At 41.9% G+C, this 23,754-nt stretch overlaps 1 protein-coding gene across 1 annotated transcript in view; it reads left to right on the top strand.

Moving 5' to 3' along the window:
* The window catches only part of LOC147030177 (uncharacterized), a 56,588-nt gene extending 36,294 nt beyond the window's left edge, over window positions 1–20,294 (top strand). The window contains exons 8-11 of the mRNA XM_085873970.1: window positions 4,781–4,919; window positions 12,890–12,995; window positions 13,524–13,652; window positions 14,439–20,294. Coding sequence (XP_085730096.1) covers window positions 4,781–4,919; window positions 12,890–12,995; window positions 13,524–13,652; window positions 14,439–19,016 — 4,952 coding nt within the window. The 3' untranslated portion in view covers window positions 19,017–20,294. The remainder of the gene's footprint in view (window positions 1–4,780; window positions 4,920–12,889; window positions 12,996–13,523; window positions 13,653–14,438) is intronic.
* Window positions 20,295–23,754: the final 3,460 nt, after the last annotated feature.

Genomic DNA, 23,754 nt, shown 5'->3' with positions numbered 1-23,754 from the left:
AAAAATACTCTTTATAGCCAAATCACTTGGTCACTGCCATGTTCAAATATCAGCTTCCAAGCCCAAAATATGCCCGAGATATTGGTACGATGAGAAATAAAATAAATAATTTATAAATCGATAATGTAGTGTATGTCATTGTGTAATTTGGTCAACTTTTCATATAGAATCTGGAAACTTGTAATTTTTCACTTCCTATGTTTCCAGTGAACACAAAAACAGCTGTTTCCAATTTTTTTATTCATAAGCAGTCACCAAAATCCAAAATTTGAGAAATCGCCATATTTTACCCATTATAGCACATTCAGAGATAATAAAAAATATCTGTTCAGCTAAATTTAACCCAGTTAGGCATTATTTAAGAACCCCCCAAAAGATGACAGCCAAATATGCACAAAAAGGACGTTCTGTAGTACTGAGAGCATACAATTTGAATGGATGTGCAAATACAAAACACAAAGATGCTTCGGCATATATAATTATTTAGTTATCCAAGTCCTCATTTTCCTCGTCATCGCTTGAAATCTCATCAATTGCGACATTGTTGCATGTGTCCTCAGCTCCTTCACACTTGCAGAGGTCTGTACAGGCTATATTATGTGCCTTTCAAGAGCACCGTCCACTGCACTTACTGGCGACACAGGAACACTTCACAAGTTCCACCACAGCCTCTGGTGCTGCTGGAACTTTTGAGACAACTGGGACATAGTGGCCGTCCTCCAGTTGTCGCCATCCCAGAGTAACAGGATCCAGTAGAATTGGTATAGCAACTAAGTCTTGCAACCATATGTTGGCTTGTAGGTGTGCGTGCAATATATGCTCAGTGATACATCCTTGAGTTGGAAGTAGCTTCTCCACACCTTGGTTACCCTTCAGCTGCTTGAGCATGTGCCACTTCAGTGCCTTGGCTGATGCAAACCCAGAGTTGAACAGCTGACACACAAACTTTTCACATCCAGACAACACCCCTGGTGATGGGTACACTCCAACACCAAGTCCAGCAAGAGCACAGATAATATCTTCGCCTGCCTTCATGAAGACTTTGAAGCATGATGACTTCCCCTTTCCTTTGATGTGACCAGTGGTATCACTACCAGTGAGTGTATGCAATCCTGGCAATGCTGCTGCTCTTTCTGCACCTAGAGCAACATAGATGGGTTTGAGTTTGATTTTTCGTCATCCATCTCCAGTGCCCATGATGATAACACTGTCCGGCTTCAGATCAGGTACTCTTCGCAGAGCAAGCACTAGCACATCAGTATCACAAGAATATATGTGCACAGTATTGCCCAGATGACTCACTGCCACTGCATACAAGATCAACAGTGTATCAGCTTCCTCTTGTGTACTCGGAATGCTCACCATGTTTGGCTGGGAAGAAAGGACGCCTTTCTGGGTGTGTGTGGTGATCGGCACTTTGCACAATCGAACAGCTTTTTGTGCAAAATACAACACAAGATTGGCTTTTGTTTCCTTAGTGCTCAGAAATGACTTGAAGTCTTTAATGCATGTAGTATCGTCTACTTTATATCCCTTGTCCTGTGTTCTCCCTGCCATACAAAGCTGTCTGGTTCTGTCCTTGAGCGAATTAATGATGCTGTAGTTGTCAAATACTAGGTATGCATCCGTGTAACCAACCGATTTACCATCAACACTTAAATAAAGCAGTCCAACAGATCTTTACAGGTTTTAGTTTGGCTTTTGTAGACAGCCATCTCCTGTACGAGATTATGATATATATTATAGATCTACTGCATACACTGTCTGAAAATACGAAACGAAATTTGTCATCAAATTTTTTATCAATTTTCGTCACTCGCCTGCTGCCATCTTGCATTTTTGTCATAAGCAATGTTTGGAAAAATTGGAAACAGCTGATTTGTAGTCCTATGTGATCTTAGGAAGTGAAAAAACACAAGTTTCCAGATTCTATATGAAAAGTTGACCATTGTATGAATTGCTACATAACAACATACACTAATGATAAAGTAATTAATAAATTAATTGATTATCAAAAAATAAAAAATAACGTTTTTTCCAAAGCACGTCTTCACTTTTGTCCCGAAATTTAAGCTTCCCAGATCAAAGGATGATGGAGATATCGCCAGCACAAACAAACAAACAAACAAGCAAGAAGAAGACGTCATTTAGAGCACAATACTGGCAAAATCCACAAAACAAATTTGACCTCAAAAATAATTGGTGGATGAATTCAATGACATATTCAAAATATGCAACTCCTCTTCAAATTACAAGTCAATCGAATGAAAATTGACAATTTTAGAATTTCGGCTGATGCTGACCTTTTGGCCTTTGTGGACCTTAAAAAGAATTGGTGGTTGAATTCAGTGACCTGATATGAAAATTCTCTTCAAATTTCAAGTCAATCGGATCAAAATTGAGGATTTTAGAAATATCACCTAAGTTGTTGAACTTTGGCTTATGTTGACCTTTTGACCTTAAAAACAATAGGCTTCTTCCCAATGACAAACTCTACCATGTGGTGACGTTTCGTGACGATCGGTTTAAAATTGCGACCTGTAGGCGATAAACAGACAGACAGACAGACAGACAGAATCACAAAATCGACTAACCAATATACCGTACTTGAAAAATCCTCTATTTTGCAAGTAACACAAAAACAAACAAACCAAGTGAAAACCGAGTACTCCCTTCGTTCTGCGACCACCGATGGCATCATGCATCGCCTGGATATGGAATTGGGAAGGAGCGGTGTACAACAGAAGTATATTCTTAAGAATAGGAAGCACCTGATGGGAAGCTGCCGGGACACATCCAGAATCAAGCTGTCCGGAGACAAACACCGCTCAGACACATCCGGGGCAGAGACAAACTGCCGTCCGGACATAATCACCATCCAGACATGTCCAGAGATGGAGAGAGAGGGGGGGGAGAGAGAGAGAGAGAGAGAGAGAGAGAGAGAGAGAGAGAGAGAGAGACAGAGACAGAGACAGAGACAGAGACAGAGACATAGAGAGACGTGTGGGAAGAGGGTGGTGCTGCACTGTATTGGGAGGGGGGTAGAGCAAGGATGGGACAAAGAGAGAGTGAGGGGTCGAGGTGGAGGAGTTAGCAGAAACAATACGTTATGCTTTATGAAAACACACACACACACACACACACACACACACACACACACACACACACACACACACACACACACACACACACACACACACACACACGGCAGATATCGGCAACTTTTTGTGGCAGATTGGAGTCGGTGTGATTACCGACTGCAGCACCTACTCTATGCAACCCAAAAACCTTGAGTAGCTTTCACCATTGTTTTGGGGGAATTTCATTAAACAAATTAAGATGACGACGTTACATTTATATAAACGTTTTAAGGAGATGAGCAGTGAGCACAAACATTAATCTTTATAAACTGCTGCGTGCTATGGGCAGAAAAAAATTGGCTCGATAATTTAGAAAACGCATTAATCCGGCAAAAGGCTCAGAAATCGGGCATTGTCAAATATATTTTGCTTTGAAATGCACAAAGAGAAACATATAACCTTTGTAAAATCACCACCGATAACCAATTGTTTTAGAAACAGTCATGATAACAAAGGAAAAACAAATCAAACTTCCATAAGATACAGGATGAAACTGTGCCACTACGGCACACATAACAGACATGGCATGTTCACAGACCCGTGGAGAGTCCCTACAGATCCAAATCTATCCAAATGTACCATGTCCCTGTGAGCTGTATATGTACCTCTACCTTGTCGTACCTGTCGACTGTACATCCCGATCAGGACACGAACTGGCCAAAATAGACTGTAGGGCACTTGGCAAGTGAATTAAGCACTCAAGTAAGCATTTCAACAGAATGCCTAGCTTGGCAAGCGATTACCAATTGCCGTCGATAAACTCGTGTATCCGGAAACGCCCAAGCAATGTCTGAATTAGACAAATGAACACTTGTTTTTGCATCAGAACTGCTGCTAAGTTAAATTCTGGACCTTAACTCTTGTATTTCTGCTTAATTTAAGAGATTCTCGAGCTTATGGCATGTGCAGAAATGAAATAAACCCACAAACGCTGGAATCTCCAGGCATTCATAAGCATTGCAATATATCCAACGATTTGTAGCTGGCTTTGATGAACAGGGATTGGATAATATGAGTGAGGAAAGTGGAAAAAAAACTATTGTTAAGAAATCGTTGTGGCCTTTTCCAAGTCAAGGCATGGTTGAGTAGGCCAAAAAACATGGCAGCTTCAGACCCCAACGATGTAATCCAGGATACGCCTAAAAACCCCATCGAGAGTGGTGGCCGAGGACGCACCTGAGAAAGGATATAATGAAATAAGACTGTTAAGTATCTTTGAAATGAGTGTTTTAATTAACCGAAACACCCAATTTTTACTCTTGTGCTTCCTTGGAGTTTTCTTAGTATGCATGCAAAGTTTCAGGCTGCTAGATTTAATGGCTTTGAAGTTATGGAGGAGACACACATTTATTAGTAGAGCTAAAGTGGCACAAAGGGACCTGCCAAGAGGTCTCCGATGGGTTCTGTGGACCTGATCCCACCTGCTCCCAGGGTCCTCAAAGATTGATGCCCAAAGAAAATCAATTGCAAAAAAAAAAAAACATTCCAATGATGTTTATTTACATGGTAAGATTCTTTAACACATGAAAGGTATTGATTTCCTTGAATCAGCTATTTACTCTTCTCATCATTTTATCTTCATGTTCCACATTTTTGTTGAAACCCCCTGCCCCCACTTCTCTTCCCCACCTTCCCTATAGTGAAGATGATGGCTCTCTTTTGGATCCTTTGGCATTTTCATACGATGAGAAGGCATCTGTTCATTTTCAGCGAGTCATGGTGTCTGACAATCGCCTCAGTAAACGACCTCATTCTCTCTCTGGCTTTTAATGTCATCAGGTGTGTTTGTGCAGCATCGGGAATACCGACCAATAAGGTATGACATGATTAATGATATTGTTACAGCCATGGGTCCATTCCGGTTGCCCGGTTTGAGTCCTGCAGATCATGTCAAAACGACCACAACTGCAAGCCAAGTCCATGGTCCCGAGTAAACTCCCCAGGCCTATTTACAACATTACAATGCTTGTGCAACCGTGGAATTAACCAGGTGAAGCACCAATAGACGCCCGTGACTGATATAATTTGGCCGAGCAAACTCTTAGGTTACGAGCACAGAATAATGCGTGCTCACCTAAACCTGCAACCAGCCAAAACCACCAAACGAAGCAGCCAGAACAAACAGAATTGACCCTGAGGCCAAGTCTATTTATTAAGAGCAAATTGCTTGGGGGAAAGAAACAAGAGTGAAACAATAAGAATTCAACAATCTCAATAAAAAGTAAATGATGCAAGCAACAATAAAATCATCCGATAACCCTTACCAATGTGCACCTCAAACGAACCAAACGAATGAATGGGAGATGTTATCTAACTACAGTAGAATCTGGATAATAAGAGTATGCGCTTATTTTTCAAATCAATGCAGCACAATCGTGCACTTATTTTCCATTTGCGCTTATATTCAGACGGTCCAACATCTGCGCTTATTTTCCACCAATGCTTCACTTTCAATTCTCGAGCACGTATGTGTTTAAACTACACAACAAGTTCATTTTCCATGTCTGGGTAAAAGGCCCATCTTGCGCTTCCTATCTTCTTCGAACCTTTCGCACTCTGAACAATTATTTCCTTATTCTTCACCATTCGCGTCAAAGTCCTCGTGTTAAATACGATTTTATTACACGTCTGTTACTGGTTCTTACAAGAGTTGTAAAATCCGATAATCTCAATCTTCTTTTCACAGGTGTATGATCGATGCTTCACTAATGTGTCCATTTTGATCATGATGAAAATCGTTGTTTTACCACCCTTTATGATAAAGGGTCATAAAACACCTTTTTCAACCCTTTATAAAAAAAAAGTTGTTTTAAATGTACATACAAGTCTTTTAACTACCGGTTTCAGACGTGTAAGCAATTCAGACTTAAAGTTTATGTGCCAATAAAACATGAAATACTGTAATGTTTGAGCTGTTAATGTTTTCAGTTTTCAAAGCCTTACTATGATGTTTTTAGATGCGCTTATTTTAAAAGGAAAAATAAAATAGGAAGGACTGTGAATGCATATTTTTCATATATGCTTATATTCACACATATGCTTATTATCCAGATACTACAATGCCTTAATGCACATCTCAGGAGACAGATATAGGGATTGATAAAACAATGAAGAGAGTTGCTTGGGAAAACTGGATGTAGAGCTGTGCATAAGTATGGTGTCAGTTCAATCCCCTTGCAAGGCAATCATTCGAGAGAGAGAGAAGAGAGAAGAGAGAGAGAGAAAAAAGTGGAACTCAGCCTAACTGTTCGCAAAGTGAAAACCAGCCTTCTCCCAGATCACTCATGTCTTCCACTTTTATCACTTTTGGCTCAAACACTCCGATGTCTTTTCAATTGGTGGTGAACGGGCTGTTAGGTGGGAGTTTTCACCATGATCTTTAACGGAAAAAAACACAAGGCATCTGAGATAAATTGAGCACCTTTTGACGGTTCTGGATGGTCTTCCGCCAGCCTCAAACTGCAAAATTTTCCGAGCGCAAATGAAAAGAAATCATTGAAACAGATTATTGAGGAAAGACCATTAAATGGGTTGTAAGGAGTGGCAGTTTTGAGACAAAAACTGGATGCCAGGGAGAGGATCGTCTATCCACACGTTATAACAATGCATATCTAACATCACAATTAATTGCGTTAAGCTTATTCTAAAACACTCATTAAAGGCCCAGTCACACCTTGACGTTTTAGCCAGCGATGGCAACGTATTAAAATGTATGTAAAACGCTGGCTTACGTTGAACTTTTGATGTTTTTTTTTAAAGATTCAGACGTATTCATAGCGACTTGGTCTTATGTATAACGCATTGGTAACGGACACAGAACGTTTCGTTGTGTTATAGATAACTTATACCAACGAATGCTGAACCTGTTGTCGGCCTACACAACCGATGCCCAACGATAGTCTAACTTAGGCATAGCGCGTTGCACGCATCGCCGACGATGTCGTGACGTAGCCTATTAAAAGGCTGACGCACAACGATTCGAATCATAACTGCCGTAGAAATGGAAGTGTCAACATCGCGGTCACACCTTGGCGATCTTGCCAGCGTATGCCAACCTAAGAAAAATGTGTCTAAAACGTTGGGGCACGTCAAATACGGTACGAGTAAGTTTGGTATACGTGAGTAGAACGCTAAAGTACGCTATCATACGTCGTCGTAAGTAGAGTACGTCAAGAAATTTTAAACATGTTCAAAATTTTACGACGTACTCGGCGTATGACACACGTTCCGCATGCGATGGGGATAAGTTTTACACACGATATGTGGACGCTTACACACGTCCACAAAGGCTACTTATAAGCTACTCATAAGTCGAAACACGTCGCGGTAATGTCTTTTTTACGCGAAACTTATTTCTAACTTATGTTTGACGTGCTTTGAACCAATTCTTTACGTAGTCCCAACACACATCGACGTATGTAGACGTATTCCAATGACTTCTTCCGGTCGACAAAAAAAAATAAATTAACGTGTTTCTAGCTTACAACTGCCATATAAAGACGTGTTCCCAGGGGTTTTGGGAATTGGTATATAAAAATGCTGCTCATAAAAGGGGAACCCAACAGTGTTTTCGAGTCCTTTTTGAGTCGATGTCCATGTCAGCAGTATCAGTATTAGTATTAGTATTAGTATTCGTATTAGTATTAGTAGTAGTTTGTTCGTGTTGGCAGTAGTAGGTGAGTGTGAGGGGGAGGGTGTGGGTTATGATGGATCGTCCTTGCGTTTAACGATTTAAATGATAAACTCAACGATTTAAATGGCTGCATCTCCACTATTGAAAGTAGACGCTTGCGCTCAACAATTGGATTTTTTTACACTCAACGACTTTTAAACGGTACCACTCAGCTAGTTTCATTGTTTACAATGAACGATTTAAATTGCTGTCACTCGCCTTTGTTTTTTGACGCTGGGGTTTGGAAATTTGAAGCGTTTCTTCTGAACGTGTTAAAACGCTCAAACTCGACTATTTTAAATAGACGCTGCCGATGGACAATTGGAATCATAGCCAAGCTAGACATTGAAGTGTGAACATCCTCATCATGCTGAAGAAAAGTTTGAAGAATGCTGCAAATAAGTGTCCTGGCCGTGGCCGTGGACGCTGACGCAAGGACGATCCATTATACCGACGTCTTTCAGCCTATGAGTAACTTAAAAGTAACGTCTGTCGATGTGTGGCAACGATCGCGTAACGTGCCAACAACACGTTAATCATAGGTTAGAAATAAGTTTCGGGTACGCTAAACATTACCTCGGCGTGTCTCAACTTATGATTAACTTACAAGTAGCATGTGTTGACGTCTGTCAACGATCACAGACCGTGCATACAACTTGTGGCCAGCGTAGCGGAACGTGTGAGTCATACGCCGGCATACGTCGTGAAATTTCAAGCATGAAAAAATTTGAGGACAACCAAAAAGTACAACGTTTAAAGCCAGCGTACAACGACGTATGGCAGTGTTTTTCAGCGTGCTCTCAATGTTATCAAAACTTACCCATAACGTATTCAACGTGTGCCAGCGTTTTAGAAAAAAAATTCAAAAATCGGCATACGTTGGCTAAAACGTCAAGGTGTGACCGGGCCTTAAGGAAATAACTGCACGATACAAAGCATTTATTAACCCCTCGGAGTCATTCCCACAACAATATAATGTTGTACTTTCAAACTCATTGTCACAACAATAATCTCCACCTTGCAGTAAAATGTTTTCGGAGTTAACGATTAACTGCTTAACTCTTAAAACAGTTGCTGACATGGGAAGAAAAATTGCCCACTTTGTCTATTATCACTAGACTCAGTGGTGTAATGACCAGAGCATCCAATCTAAGTCTGGAAGGTCGGTGGTTTAAACCCTGGCTGAGTCATACCAAAGACTTTCAAAAACGATACGTGGTGCTTCCTTGCCTGACGCTCAACATTTAAATAGGATAGAGCGTGGACAAACAACCGTATGTTAGCAATCATAGCCCAGACTTGATGGGCCGAATGGCCTTCTCCTGCACCAAAGGTCCTTGTACACGACACTCATATTACATCGATTTACCTGTATATCATTGTAATTCATGTAAAATTACACCAGGGTTTCCTAGTGCCCTTATCCTGCAGCACGTTTCATTTGCACAAACTCCTCCATTAGCTTTATATCACAAGGAAATAAAAATATATATATTTCAGCAACGTGGTTTTGTACAGCTAGTGATGTGTGTGTGTGTGTGTGTGTGTGTGTGTGTGTGTGTGTGTGTGTGTGTGTGTGTGTGTGTGTGTGTGTGTGTGTGTGTGTGTGTGTGTGTGTGTGTGTGTGTGTGTGTGTGTGTGTGTGTGTGTGTGTGTGTGTGTGTGTGTCAGTGGTGAAAGTGAGAGGAGGTCTGGTGAAGAAACCTGTGAAGGAGGCTGAACAGTCAATCTCCAGCTGAGAAAATGTCAATCGACAGTCCCCTGGCTAGATTATATTTTTGAAGTTTTCTTAAAAGAATGATCAAGTTGGTAATGTGTCTCTCCAGCTCTAGATTTTCACTTTAACCACTGCTCATGTTTGAATTGTTTGGTTTTGGTTTTGAGTTCAACCCATCCCCCCCCCCTCCCACCCTCTCCTTCACCAGCACCTTAAATTCCAGTGGGGATATTTTTACCCTTTGGGCTAGTGTAATCATCATTCCAATCCAGGTAGTAAATTAAGTGTGATTTTAATGCAAAATACAGCACAATATAAATGTCACAAATAAGTAAAGTAAACAAGCAGTGAATGTTTTGTGTTAAATATTTGTCACAGCAAGTAAGCCACAACAACATTGCAAAAATAAATAATCTACCTCTTTTGCTTTGATAAAAGGCGAATGCTCGAAACATCAGTCCCACCTCGTTTCCTCCAGTGCGAAACATTCTCTTATCAACTTTTAGTTAATATAATCCATTGGTTATCTTTTCTGCCAATGCAGACTGACACAATCTTTCACAGAGACTGGTATTATTCTGTAGTTTTGTGGTAGTAGTACAAGGATGGTTTTGGTATGAATGCCCAATCAAAATTAGGCATTTAATAATAAAAATCGTTCTTCATTTAATTTGTTTTGGGTGTCGACTACAACTTATTGAACGGGCCAATTATTCCCAACTACTTGTGGGGTGAGCCGAGGGGAAGTTTTGACCCAAGTCTTTCACGAACCGGCTGGCCAGGCCTGATGTTTGACTTGAACCTGTTCTGGCATGAATTTCTACCTTGTTTTAGAGTGTAGGCAATAGCTTGCTTACTCTTCACAAAAGACACCTTAGGATCTTTAACGTCTTCCAACTAATACAAACACATGGGCCACACGGTTTAATGTCCATCTGAGGAATTTCCTGGTATGCAGTATTGCCTCGTTCACAACCCGAGTTGTAGGCCTGGTGTTGACTTAACGGTTAGGGTGGCTGGCTTAAGATCTTTGGGTCTTGAATTGAAGCCCCTGTCATGCTGTTGAATTCATGCCAGGTGGGTCGACTCAGCCTGGAATTCTTCTGTGGTCGGCGAAATGAGTACCAGCTTACTGGTAACAGGGGGCATCAGCAGCACAGTCACACCCCCAGAAAAATGATGCAGCAAGGCAGCTGCATACGAATAAATAAATAAAGAACCGAGAGTCGTTTCTGTGCTGAAATAGCTTAAATAGCAACTTTCTGCTGTCCCAATCCTGCCTTTGGCACGGAAACCCCACATTCAACCAGGCCAGCAAAGGATTCCTGCAGGATTATTTCCCACCTCATTCGAATGGGCAAGAGCTCATTGGTTAATTAACATGTAATCGTCTTCACAGCCCTGATATCACACTCCCAACCACTTGCAACACCGATGGAGACAAAATGGCACATACAGTGAATAAAATGTCTGGAACTCTTTTGAGATTGAAGAATTGTTGGTGCTTTGGGCAGAAGAGAATAAACTGGCTGGACTGCTGTCAGGTTCAAGGAAACAAATAAAAGGGTCTTCATTCACATCTCAGCGCATTGTGGATGTTCTGCGAAGCAATGTCAGGAGATAATACGAAGTTTAGATATTCATACCAACCAATGAAGAACTACAAGAGGAAAATCATAGTGTATCCCAGTAACGGAATTATATTGTAAAGCACATCGCCACATAATGACAAAAACAATCTGATGTCTAGGATTATAAGAAACCCAATGCGGTCCTTTCAAACAAGCCTGCAAAGGCTCGGCATGCACACAAACATCACCGAGAGCCCACAACAAAATGATGAGCTCTGCTCACAAATCGGAACACATCAGAATGGTTACATTCTGCAAGCCCCTTGGAATGGAATACTTTGTGGTGTGAACGAGGCATACGTTATACCAAAACGATTTGGACAACATTCTCAAGATTTAAATCCCTTACATCTACCAGAATGACAACACTACTTGCCCTACTTCTGTATCCGTTTGGAACTATTTCAAGGACAACCAAGTCAAAGATTTGCAATGACCAGTCCAGAAACCCGACTGAACCATTCTGGGATGACTCGGAATGCAACCTGAGAGCCAGAATCCCCACTACTGAAATTGTGGTTTGCTCAGCAATATTGTGACTGTCATGTACAAAATATGAAATTCAAAATATTAGTGACCGTGACAATATTATAAATCAGATAAACTTGAGGATTAATAACCCTGCAGAGACCTTTACTTTCCCAATACTACAGAGTGTTCCGAAACCATCTTTCCTATTTTGAATGTAAATTTAAAAATAACTGATGAACATACAAGCATGCATGCTGTTTGCAACATCTTGTATCGTTTTTGGTAACTATGGTGAAGAATCACTTAAAAAATTATATTGTCCAGATCCAGATCTTTATCATCATTGAAACAAGCAGTCATAGACTGGTACTTACGAAATCGTCAACTTGACCTCTGGCCTTATCTAATAAAAGCTGTCTCTAGAGAAGGTAGCGACGCAAACCAGAAGTTTCTACGATGATTCTGTACCAAACCATCAAAAATCGAATGGTTGACCTCACTGTGACCTTGACCTTTGACCGATTTTGACCAAAATCGAATCAGCGCTAGCCATCACCCTCCTGAATCACGTGGTGTAATTTGACATTGGTAGCTTCTTCCGTTCTCGAGTTATATCGTGCCTACAAACAAACACACACACAAACAAACAAACACACACACACACACACACACACACACACACACACACACACACACACACACACACACACACACACACACACACACACACACACACACACACACACACACAGATGATGGAAGTCAGCAATATACTTATGAAATCAACAATTTGTCCTCATCACACACCCAATCTGTCCACCAAGTTTTGTCCGAATCCGTCCACAACTTTTTGACATATCTTGCTCAGACAGACAAACACATAGGGGTGAAAACATAACCTCGGCCTACCTTCAGTGGCGGAGGTAAATATCTTTCAGCTGTTGATACACCACCAGCAGGGGGCGGTGCAGCTCATACCAACCCGTCCTTTGGATGGGGACATAAATCCGGCTATCCTGTCTGCATTTAGGTTGTGTTCATAAAAGATCCCACAGAATCTTTCACAGAAAGTTGGTCTTTTATGGACGGCACTCTGGCTAAATTCCTTGCACGTAGACGTTTTTTTGGTGCGGATAAAGCACAGGCATGAGAGGCCAAATGACCTCTTCCAACATCTCGTTTTTTTTCTGGAAAACCGTTGTATATTATACTTTCTGGCTGATTGCATGTGTCCATGACCTGATGCACATGGATGCAGGTTCAGACTGCTGGGTCCCACAGAACCAAATATCGACCTGCTGCTCTCCCTCCTTCATGCTCACCTGTCTGTTTCTGTGACCGTGTTGCTTGCTCTGTTGCCAGAGGTGAGGTTGTGGGAAGTCATTGTGTCTTCTCATTATGTACCGTTACTCACCTCTCTGTACTTCTTGATAAGGTCATGATCTAAAATAATTGGCAAATTGACTAAACAACTGGTTTAATGTGTGCACCCTTCCAGTACAACTGCAGTACATCATGTCGATCACTGATGCCTCATGAGATGGCCTTTTTCTGAAAGGTGTGAGAATTGCAACCATAAAACCCCACTAAACTGCAAGATGATTCCACAAGTCAATTGGAAATAACCATGGCACTGAAAACAACAAATTGGAAACAATAAACCCATCGAGGGACTACTCTACTTTACAAACGAGCTTATCAGGCTGAATTATTCCATGTCTGCCCTCAAGAACACCAATAATTAGAGTTAATGTGCATCTCCTTTTTCACATATTCCTCTAATCAACATATAAATTATGAAAAATTATTTTATGGGTCAAAGTTTCCAGCATATTTGAACACGAGTCAAAGATAACTTGCCTAACTGTTGCTCTCTCACTGCTCTCACCCAGTTCTGCTGCATATGGGCTGGAGCACCCGACGTGAGCCAGCAGAGGATTCAGACTTGCCATGGCCAGTCATGTGTCTGCCCACATGGCAGCCTGGGATTTAGTTCTCGCCTTGACCCGGATGATGTCAGGGTTAGTTGTTCTTGAAGAAGCATACATAGCGTCACACCTATGGGGAGCGTTGACATGATGTCTTCACCAGGAATATATTTAAACCTGAACATGTACTTATACCAGTTACTTGCATTTCGAAAGTGACATTGGTCAAGGTTTAAGTACCAAGGGTCAAATTCATTTTTTGTTGTTGTTTCTACACATTATACTCTGCATGAGTAAACCAAAATTGTTTGGTGTATTGTGGCATTGTGCTGTTATAGTTACATTACATTGTAACACTTCACTGTATTAACATGGACATTTATCGGTGATTCACCGTGTAATTTTGTGTAAAGGTAATGTTTATAAATGTGACAAATGTTTTTGCTCTCATGTACAATTTTTAAGAATGCATCTTATATCATGAGAGCTGTTGATACACTTCAAGTAGTCATCACCACCTCAGTTGCTTTGTTTGCTGCAAGATGCTTCACTTTTGCAAATCATGTGCTTCTTAATATTGAAATATCTACATTCACCAGATATTGAGCAATAACAGTAGCTTCATATTTTACTGCATTGAGAGGCAATAGTGGTGGATGTCACTTATTGACCATCTCCAGAAACCAAAGCAGTCATTTTTGACAAGTAATCAAGTGTTGTTTTCAATGGTCATCTGCAATTGTTAAAGGTAGTGATTGCCTTTACTTCCACCAAAGTGCATCGACAACTTATCATTTGAAGCAGAGATATAACTTTGCATTGAGTTATGAAATGAAGGAAATACTTACTGTGCTATGTTGTTGTTTTTTTTTTTTACAGGGTGAGTTGAGACGCCTGTATGCCCGTCTTGAAGAGAAGAAAGGTGAAAAGATGCGTGCGGACAACACGCACCTGACCGTGCAACACACGTCTCGCACAGTTCCTGCAGCTCTCCGGCTTTGCTGGGCTTCTCAGACCGACCACAACCATGAATTATCAGATGCTGATATACCACGTGTGCAGGGTATGCTCAAGGATGTAGATCGACATTTGGAATTACAATCAAGACACCCACGTGAAAGTAGTGACCTATTTTTAGAATGTGAAACCTCTGTTGAAAATCAGAAGGTCAAAACGGCAACATGTCTGCAAAATCTAAATGTCAATGCCCTCGAGGAGACCCCACCGAAGCTGACATTTGTTATTGGGCCTGACTCGAGCACTCCAAGGCCACTGCGATTCAGATCCCTGAGTGCAGAGTGTTTGATGGAAATGCATGCAGGATGGCACTCAGTCTTGAAGCAGACATTAAGCCTAGTAGAAGGGGGAAAAGATGGTCTTGAATCATGGGATTGGATGAATAAGGAAGACGAATCACTCGAGACGTTGCATGGTGCTGCAACAGACGTGTGCTCATTGAACACCAATCTCGCTCGAAGAAGCAGCACAATCTTTCTGAATTCCCAGGAAATGTGGTCAGAAAGAGAAGATTGGAGAGTGGAAACAGTCACTGAGGAAAACAATGCATCAATAAATAGTCTCTGCAAATGTAATTCTATTGATGAGTTGAATGAAATCACGATTAATCAAGCCAGGATAGAGGCCTCACTTAAAGGTATTCCTTCATCACCTGGCCATTCAGCAGGAAGAATTGATAATTTAGAAGAATTGTTGAAACAAACAGAGAATGTAAGTGAGATGCAAGATGGTGACCACTTTATCAAAAGCACCGAGACAAAGACTTTATCATCATTCACACCAGCATCAAGGCTACCTGTTGAAGTTGGTGTGGACTCGTTTGCAATTGCAGAAAATAATATCATGAATATCAAATTAAATGTGGATAGTTGTCCATGCAAAGATTGGCACAATGAGGCTACAAGTGACAAATTTATGAATGCTAATCAACATCCGGAAAACTGCCCCGGGAAACAAAATGAGTCTGCCAAACACATCTTGTCCACACAGACGACATCAGAACATGGTGAGGAAACTTGTTCACTGCCTCTTTCTCACTGGAGACCATTGAGAGAATCTCTCTCAAAAGTTTGTGCCTTAGATAAAACTTCCAGTCATTCAACTGTTAGCAGAGAAATTCTGTTTGCTGAGATTTGTCCCTGGGAAAAAATTGACATTTCTATGACACACAGCAGAGAAGCTCTCCAGTCTGAGGTTTGTCCATGGAAGAAGAATGATTCCCAGACCACAGAGATTTTGCAATCAAAAAGTTCCTCTTCAGGAAAAGCAGAGATCCCCCTTGCCCATTGGAAAACATTGAAAGACTCAATCTCCAAAGTTTGTCCACAGGACAAGAAAGACATTGCTCAGAGAAGGCATATTTCGTTGTCAGAAATTTGTCCCTGGGAAAACACAGACGAGTCTGCTGTTGTCAAAATAGAATCTCCCATCCTTGACTTTACTCCTAAGAGTGGAGAACATCATTTGTCTGAAATTTGTCCTTGGGAAAGAGTTTGTGACTCCAGTAATGACAACAAAGACATTATGCAAGCACACAATGAACAACTTGGGAAAACTGATATTGCTCTTGCCCATTGGAGAAAAGTCAAAGAATCGCTTTCGAAAATTGATCCCCTGGACAATAGAGACATCTTTTGTAATCCTAGCAGAAAAATTTCCTTGTCAGAAATTTGCCCCTGGGAAAAAATTGAAGAGGCCCCAACACAGAGAAAAGAGACTTGCTTATCTGATATTTGCCCATGGGAGGAAACCATCATATCTGTGACCAACAATGCAAACTATTTAGCTGAGTCCACAAATGATCCTGTCAGAGTTGACATTTCTCTAGCCCACTGCGGAAAGGTCAGAGAATCAATTTCCAAGATTTGTCACCCACAAAATAAAGCAGTTCTTGATATTAAGGGCAGAGAGATCTTATCACAAGTACATCCTTGGAAGAAAATTGATGACTTTGATGAAAGTAGCAAAGAGTTTTTGATATCAGAGATTTGTCCATGGGATAAAACTGATACATCTTCAGCAAAGAACAAAAACAATTTCCAATCAAAAACTGATCTTTCAGAGGAAACTGACCTCTCTGTTGGTCATTGGGGGAAAGTCAAAGATTCCCTTTCACAAATTTGCACCTTGGATAAGAAAGAAAGATCTGATTCGCAAAGCAGAACAAATGTTTTGGCAGAAATTTGCCCATGGGAAATCATTGAAGAGGATGAAACAATGAGAAAAGAGATTTTGTTGTCTGAAAGCTGTCCCTGGGAAAATACAGATATATCTGCATCTCAGAGCGAAGATGCATTACAATCCGAAAATGATCCTAGAAAGAGAACTGATGCATCTCTTGCTCATTGGAGGAAAGTCAGAGATTCTTTTTTACAACTTAGTTCCTCATCGAAGAGAGCTGCATCTACTTCACAAAGCAAAAGGACTTCTTTTACTGAAATATGTCCATGGGAAAACACTGATCTACCTATGAACCAAAGCGTAGAAACTTTGCAATCGAGAAAAACTGACGTAACTCTTGCAAATTGGAAGAAAGTCAGAGATTCCATTTCGCATATTAATCCCTTAGATAAGAAAAACCTCTCTGCCTTACAGAGTAGGAAAACTTTCTTACGTGAAGTTTGTCCCTGGGAAATATCTGATGATTCTGATGTTCACAACAAGGATGCTGAAATGATTCCTTGTGAAAAGGTTGTTGAACCTGCCCTTGTTAGCATAGATACCATGTTGTCCAAGAATGAGTCCTCTGGAAAAACGAACCTTTCGCTTGCCCATTGGAAAAAAGTTAGAGATTCTCTTTCTGTCATTTGTCCCTTGGATAAAAGTGACTTTTCTGTCTCACCCAGAAGAAAGACCTTGCTGTCAGATATCTGTCCTTGGGAGAATTCTGACATGTCTGTTTTTCAAGTCAAAGAAACATCTCTTTTGGAAAATACAGGTGATATTGATGAAACAAATGCCACATTTGTCAATAATCTGCATACTCAACACAGTCGTTGTTTGCTGGAAACTGGCAAGAGTGACAGCAAAGGGACTCAAAGTATTGAGCAGATGGTGATTGAGACAGAGGATATTTACAATGAAGAATTTAAGAACAATGACTCTGGCAGGGAGGCTCATCTTAAAGGAGAGCAGCATGATTTACCAATAGACAAAATCGCAATCAACTTTTGCGAAGCTGAACAAAGCCATCTAAGACATTCTTTTGAAGATGCAGGTACTGGTAGTAGAGAGAAAGAGGATGGAAGTCATGATTCAAAGTCGATGGGTGATGTGGAAAGCAAGTCAGTAGTTGGTGTGAAGTCTATATCTACAGAAACGCAAACACAAAAGGCAAGAGTGTTGTGGACCCAGGCGATCACAAGCACAAGAAAACTGAAACAGAAATCTGTTTCCAAAGAAAACGAAAAGCTCGATATTGCCCCATATCAAAAGGTAAAGGTACTTACAAGTGGTGAGGGCTGTGGGCAATCATCGACTCAATCAGCAGAGTATAGAAATGCAAGTGACATGCACAGGATCAAACCTATACAATCACCTGGACATGATGGCAGTATACCTAGGCTTGATACTATTGACTTGGCCAGCAAGGCTTCAGAAGATAAGGTCCTAATGAAAGATTGTGATGAGAGTCTACCAGAAGCACATTCTTACAGTGGAGATCTTAAGAAAATAAAGGAGCAAGAGGTACAGTGTGAGAACTTTCGCTGTGACATCGGAACTCAGGATATGAATACTGGAGAAATATGGGTTGGAAAAATTGGACAAGATATTATCAATGGAAAAAGAGTGAACAGGAAGCAAACCTCTGGCCAAATAGTAGAAGAAATAAAAGAAACACCTTCATTAAAGAGAGGTGAATACACAAGAAATAGGGAAGCGAGTGATATAGAAAAAGGTGATGCTAATAAGGCAAAAGGAAGAAGAAAGAAAAAGACGGAAAAGACAGAACACATGCGGAATGTCCAGTTGTCACACTGTGGTACACAAACTAATGTGCGGACAGATCACAGGGTACGTGGGCAGGCAAAGGCACAAAGAGGTATGAAAGCGAATACCTATAAAGGTGCCGAGGGTGGTAGTTCACAAATTGGTGTACACAACAGCTGTCAGCCAAGTACACAAGGCATTGTGCAAATTACTCCTGACTTGTGTAATAGAACACAGAAACCTCAAAATACTGTTGTGCAGGAAGTGATGAAGCAAGAGGGGAATACAAAAGAATTCATAGAGACATGCACCATTGTTCGTGATGAAACATCTCCCATAAGCACAAAACTAGGATGTAAACAAGCCTTGTTAAAGCAAACACACAGGAGATTAAGCCCCTGTACTAGCATCTCAATTGATAAACTTTACACTGGTATTAACACCAATTCACCAGAAACTGAAACGAGTACACAACCCCCAGAGCATCATGGGAAACATGTTGCAGAATGAATGCCAGAGCATTAATATTTAATGCTGTTGTATTACAGAACTGACCAGTAATCTCAAGACAATAAAAGGTGGCATCAAAATTATTATTATTATTTTTTTTAACCAGACAGTAATGAGTTTGCTTCAAACAGAGCACAAAGACTCTTGAAAGTCGATCTTTAAATTTTCATTTTCTCCAGTGGCTAAGGCTCGTGGAGACGTTTGCACACACGTATGCGTGCAAGACAAGAACTTGAGGAGACATCCCATAAAACAACACCCGATATGGGATTTGAATCTGGGGTTGGGAGGATTGCAAAGAAAGGAGGGGAGCAAAAGTGTTGGAAAGTAGGAAGGCTAAAGCACCTCTTTGCAGTGAAGGCTGTCCAAGACGTTGGCTTGGCAAATGTGTTATATTTAGTCCTAATTGAAGTACACTCTGTAATTGAGCTTTTGTCTTCAAACAAAATCTCGAGTTCATTGTGCTTTTTGCCATTTTGTGATTTTCCCCAACTTTTGAACGTGATGTGTCCCAACGACACTCGGTTCTCCGCTGGCCTGTAAGGGACATAGTGAATGGATCGATGCAATAATTGTGAACAACATGATCATGTTTGCTGTAACTGGTGTAAGGTTGTTTTTTTGTTTTTTAAATGGGTCTTGTGTATTATTAACATGTCAATCAAAATGGCAGACTACACAATCCCAACGTAGTAATGATCACATCTATATGAATGCCTTAGATTGAAACAAGCATGTCGAAATGACAAGTAATGTAAACAACCAGAAATTTTGAAAATGGTATTTATAAAGACAAGACTGTTGGGGATCTTCAAGATGCATATTTTCCTACATACGGAAGTCGACAGATCTTAAATTTCCAACAAGCCGTCAAAACAGATGAGTACTTTTTGATGGAGTTATGTTTTAATCTATTTATTGTTGCATATATTCATGATGATTACAGATTAAAAGGTAGCGTGAACAGAAAGATATTCATTATTCTTCTGTTATATAGGACTTTTTTGACTGAGGATTTAATAGAGATTTTATGGATTCTGAGGGTCAATGCTACAGGTATAATCATAATGGGATGACACATGTCAAATACCCAATGCCTCTGGGATGTTGCATTAATATAAAAAGGTGGTTTATCAACATAGAACTAACACTTCAATTGAGTTATATCTTAAGTACACACCAGAGGTGGCAATGAATATACAGTGCCAAGAGAAAGTCCACAACCCCTTTCAAAGTTTTCACTTTTTGTTGCCTTTCAGCCCGGAATTAAATGCATTCAATCAGACTTTTTCCACCTTTATTTACACATCGTAACCTACAACTTCCAAGTGAAAAACAAATTCTACAAATTTCAGAAAATTAATTAAAAATGCAAAACAAGAACATCTTGGTTGGATAAGTGTCCACCCTCCTTATAATAGCAATTGTAAATTTGCTCAGGTGCAATCAAAGGGCGGAGGAGCTCTTTGTGAGCCAACGGCCATCCGTATCTCGTGCCCAACTGTGTCTGCGGACGTCCTCCTGCAGATGGGTTACTTTGCATGAAGAGGTTGGTGGCAGGATTTGCACTCAGGCCACCGTAAAACCCTTCGTTCCGCAAAACATTCCAAAAGCATAAAAAAAAATATGAAAACCCACTCCGTGGGAGTACCAGAAGCACATGTGCAGCTTCCCTTCGCAGGGCAGCTCAATGGATGATGGGATTGGGAAAAAGCCTTCGGGACCCCCAATCTTTGATGATAGGAAGGAAACCACGGGGTAACATTCCAAGGTCAAATTGTGGTAGTGTGGGTCAGGGTGGTGCTGAGGTGTCGTCCACCAGATGGCAGTCTCCTTGGGTTAACCTGAGGTGGTCGCTTCAGGTGGGTGCCAGGAATATTGTCTCCCTTGGAGAGGATAATCACCTGTCTCTGTTATCATCTGAGCTCAAGCGTTTGGACATCGGTATTGTTGCAGTCTCTGAGGTTCGGATACCAGATTGCAGCAAGATCATGGCGGGTGATAACACCTACTATTGCTCTGGTCGCCCTGATGGTTACCATGCCCAAGGAGTTGCTGTAGGTTTGTCCAATAAGCTGACGCCAATGATAATTGAGGTAACACCAGTCAACAAGCATATTATGACACTAAGGATTTGTCACTCATTGGGTGTCGTTTCCCCGGTCTCTGAAAATGCTCTGACTGAGGCGAGTGATCTCACCATGAAGGACGCATTCTATGCCACGCTCGAGTCTGTGGTTGATCACTGCCCCAGGCGAGATACTCTTCTGGTCTTGGGAGATTTCAATGCATCGACTGGAACTGATAGTGATGGATATGAGATGTGTATTGGTCCTGATGGGTCTGGAACTGTGAACCAGAATAGTATGAAGTTCCTTGACTTTGCAAGATGTCATGGACTTAGGGTGGCTGGTTCATGGTTTCAGCACCCACAAACTCATCACTGGACTTGGTAAACGCTGGTGGTGTGTCAAAGGAGATTGACCATGTGCTCGTTGATGGTCACTGGAGGATGATCCATAACTGCAGGGTCGACCAGAGTGCTAAGTTCCTCAATACTGACCACCAGCTTGTTGTCGCAACTCGTAAGTTGCAGCTTAAATCCAGGAGAATGGTACCATCCTAGCAGAGGCTGGATGTTGGCAAGCTCAAGGATGAGAGGGTAGCTGAGGTGTTTGCGAACAGGCTGAGTGGAGATTTGGGGGGTCTGTGTGCTTTGGGGGATCCTGAAGAGTTGTGGAGTGCCTTCAAGAGCACCGTCCTTGATGTTGCCAGATGTCTTAGAACTCACCAGAGGGAGAAAAACAATTTTGTCTCTCAAGGGACACTGCATACCATTGCCCAGAGTCCAGGGCCAGGCTGGATGGCAGAGCTGAGCTGTTCAGGGAGCTGAAGCATAAAACTAAACTGTACATGCACTAAAGGTGGACAAGGAGGCCTATGTGCGAGGAATCTGTGAGGGGGGAGAGCATCACCTGTGGTCAAGGGATTCTTGTCTTGCTTTCAGGGGAATTCGCGCATTGCGTTCATTCAAGCCCATCCCTCAGTATACTGCAGTTAGAGCAGAGAGTGGTAAGCTCTTGACAGAGGAGTCTGAACTGAAGCCCCGTTGGGTTGGTTACTTTGAGCGGCTGCACCAGGCTGATACACCAGCTGTCAATTTGGATGGTAGGGGTGTTGCAATCCCTATTGCTGACAATCCAATCAACTGTGGTCCACCTTCGTTTGTGGAAACACAGGATGCGGTGAACCAGTTGAAATGGGGTAAAGCTCCAGGGATCTGTGGGATCCATGCTGAACTTCTCAAGGCTGGTGGCAATGCTGCACTTGTGGCAATGCATGCAGTTCTGTGCTCTGCCTGGAACACAGGCATCATCCCAAATGACTGGAAGAGGGGCCTTGTTGTCCCTCTCTGGAAAGGGAAGTGTGATCGCCAAGACTGCAACAACTACCGAGGGATGAAAGCTGCTCTCAGTGCTGAGCAAGGACTTTGCTCAGATAATTCTTGATAGGGTTCACCACCATCTGCTTGAGCACCAGCGTCAAGTGCAGTTGGGCTTTACACCAAAGAGGTCAATGATTGACCATATCCTTGCTCTTCGGGTCCTCACCGAACACAGACTAGAATTTTGGCAGGGGCTGGTTGCAGCCTATGTTGATCTCTGTAAAGCCATCGATTCAGTGAATCAGGCTGCTCTCTGGAGGATTCTTGGTCTATTTGGGGTGCCACCAAAACAATCTGATGTCTAAACTACACTCTGGTACTGAGAGTGCTGTGAGATGTGGTGGTACCATATCTGACTTACTTCCAGTTGTTACTGGAGTTCGTCAGGTGTACATGCTGGCCCCCACACTTCTCAGTACTTACATGGACTGGATTCTGGGGAGGATGTTAGAGAGATCAATCTGCGGTCCATCGTTTGGGAATGTCAAGATCTTTGACCTTAATTTCGTAGATGATGCAGTCATCTTTGCGGAGTCTCTAGATATACTTTGGGGGCCCTCGAGGGGCTGAATGAGGAGTCGGAGCCACTGGGATTACGGGTTTCCTGTGTCAAAATGAAGATCCAGGCTTTCAATGACATCTTGGATGCTGCTTTCCTGTCTGCACCTGTTTGTGATGAGGATGTTGATGTCGCAGAGAGATTCACTTACCTTGACAGTGATATTCATGTCTCTGCTGGCTGTGAGCCAGAGGTCAACAGACGTCTGGGACAGGCCTAGGGAGTCATGGATTCACTGGATCATGTGGAATAGCGCTGCCAGTACCTGTGCAGGAGGATGAAAGTCTGAGTCTTCAGGTCCTTGGTGCTTCTACTCTTGCTCTATGGATGTGAGACTTGGACTCTGCCCAGGGATCTGAGATGGAGGCTTAATTCCTTTGGTGCCAGGTTTCTTCAGAGAATCCTTGGCTATTGCTGGTCAGATTTTGTGTCCTACGAGTGGTTGCTGAGAGAGACTCAAATGAGATTTGTTACCTGCATAGTTCATGAGCGTCAGCTGTGACTGTATGGATATGTGGCCCGTTTTCCTGATGCTGATCCTGCTCACCAGATTCTCTCAGCGAGGGAGTCTCGTGAGTGGAGGAGGCCAATGGGCCGACCAAGTGCCTCATTGTTGCAGCAGGTTGATCTGCATCTCAAGCATATGGGGATGGGCCAGGCATGTGCCTGGGGGATGGCCAGACGGAGGCCCATAGAGTACCGGCAGAAAGTGGATACAGCGACGCACTGCTGCA

This window comes from Eptatretus burgeri, chromosome 3 (assembly GCF_056783735.1).
Source record: "Eptatretus burgeri isolate ZD-2024b chromosome 3, Ebu_testis_v1, whole genome shotgun sequence".
Classification (NCBI taxonomy): domain Eukaryota; kingdom Metazoa; phylum Chordata; class Myxini; order Myxiniformes; family Myxinidae; genus Eptatretus; species Eptatretus burgeri.
This window is presented reverse-complemented; position numbering and strand designations above follow the sequence as displayed.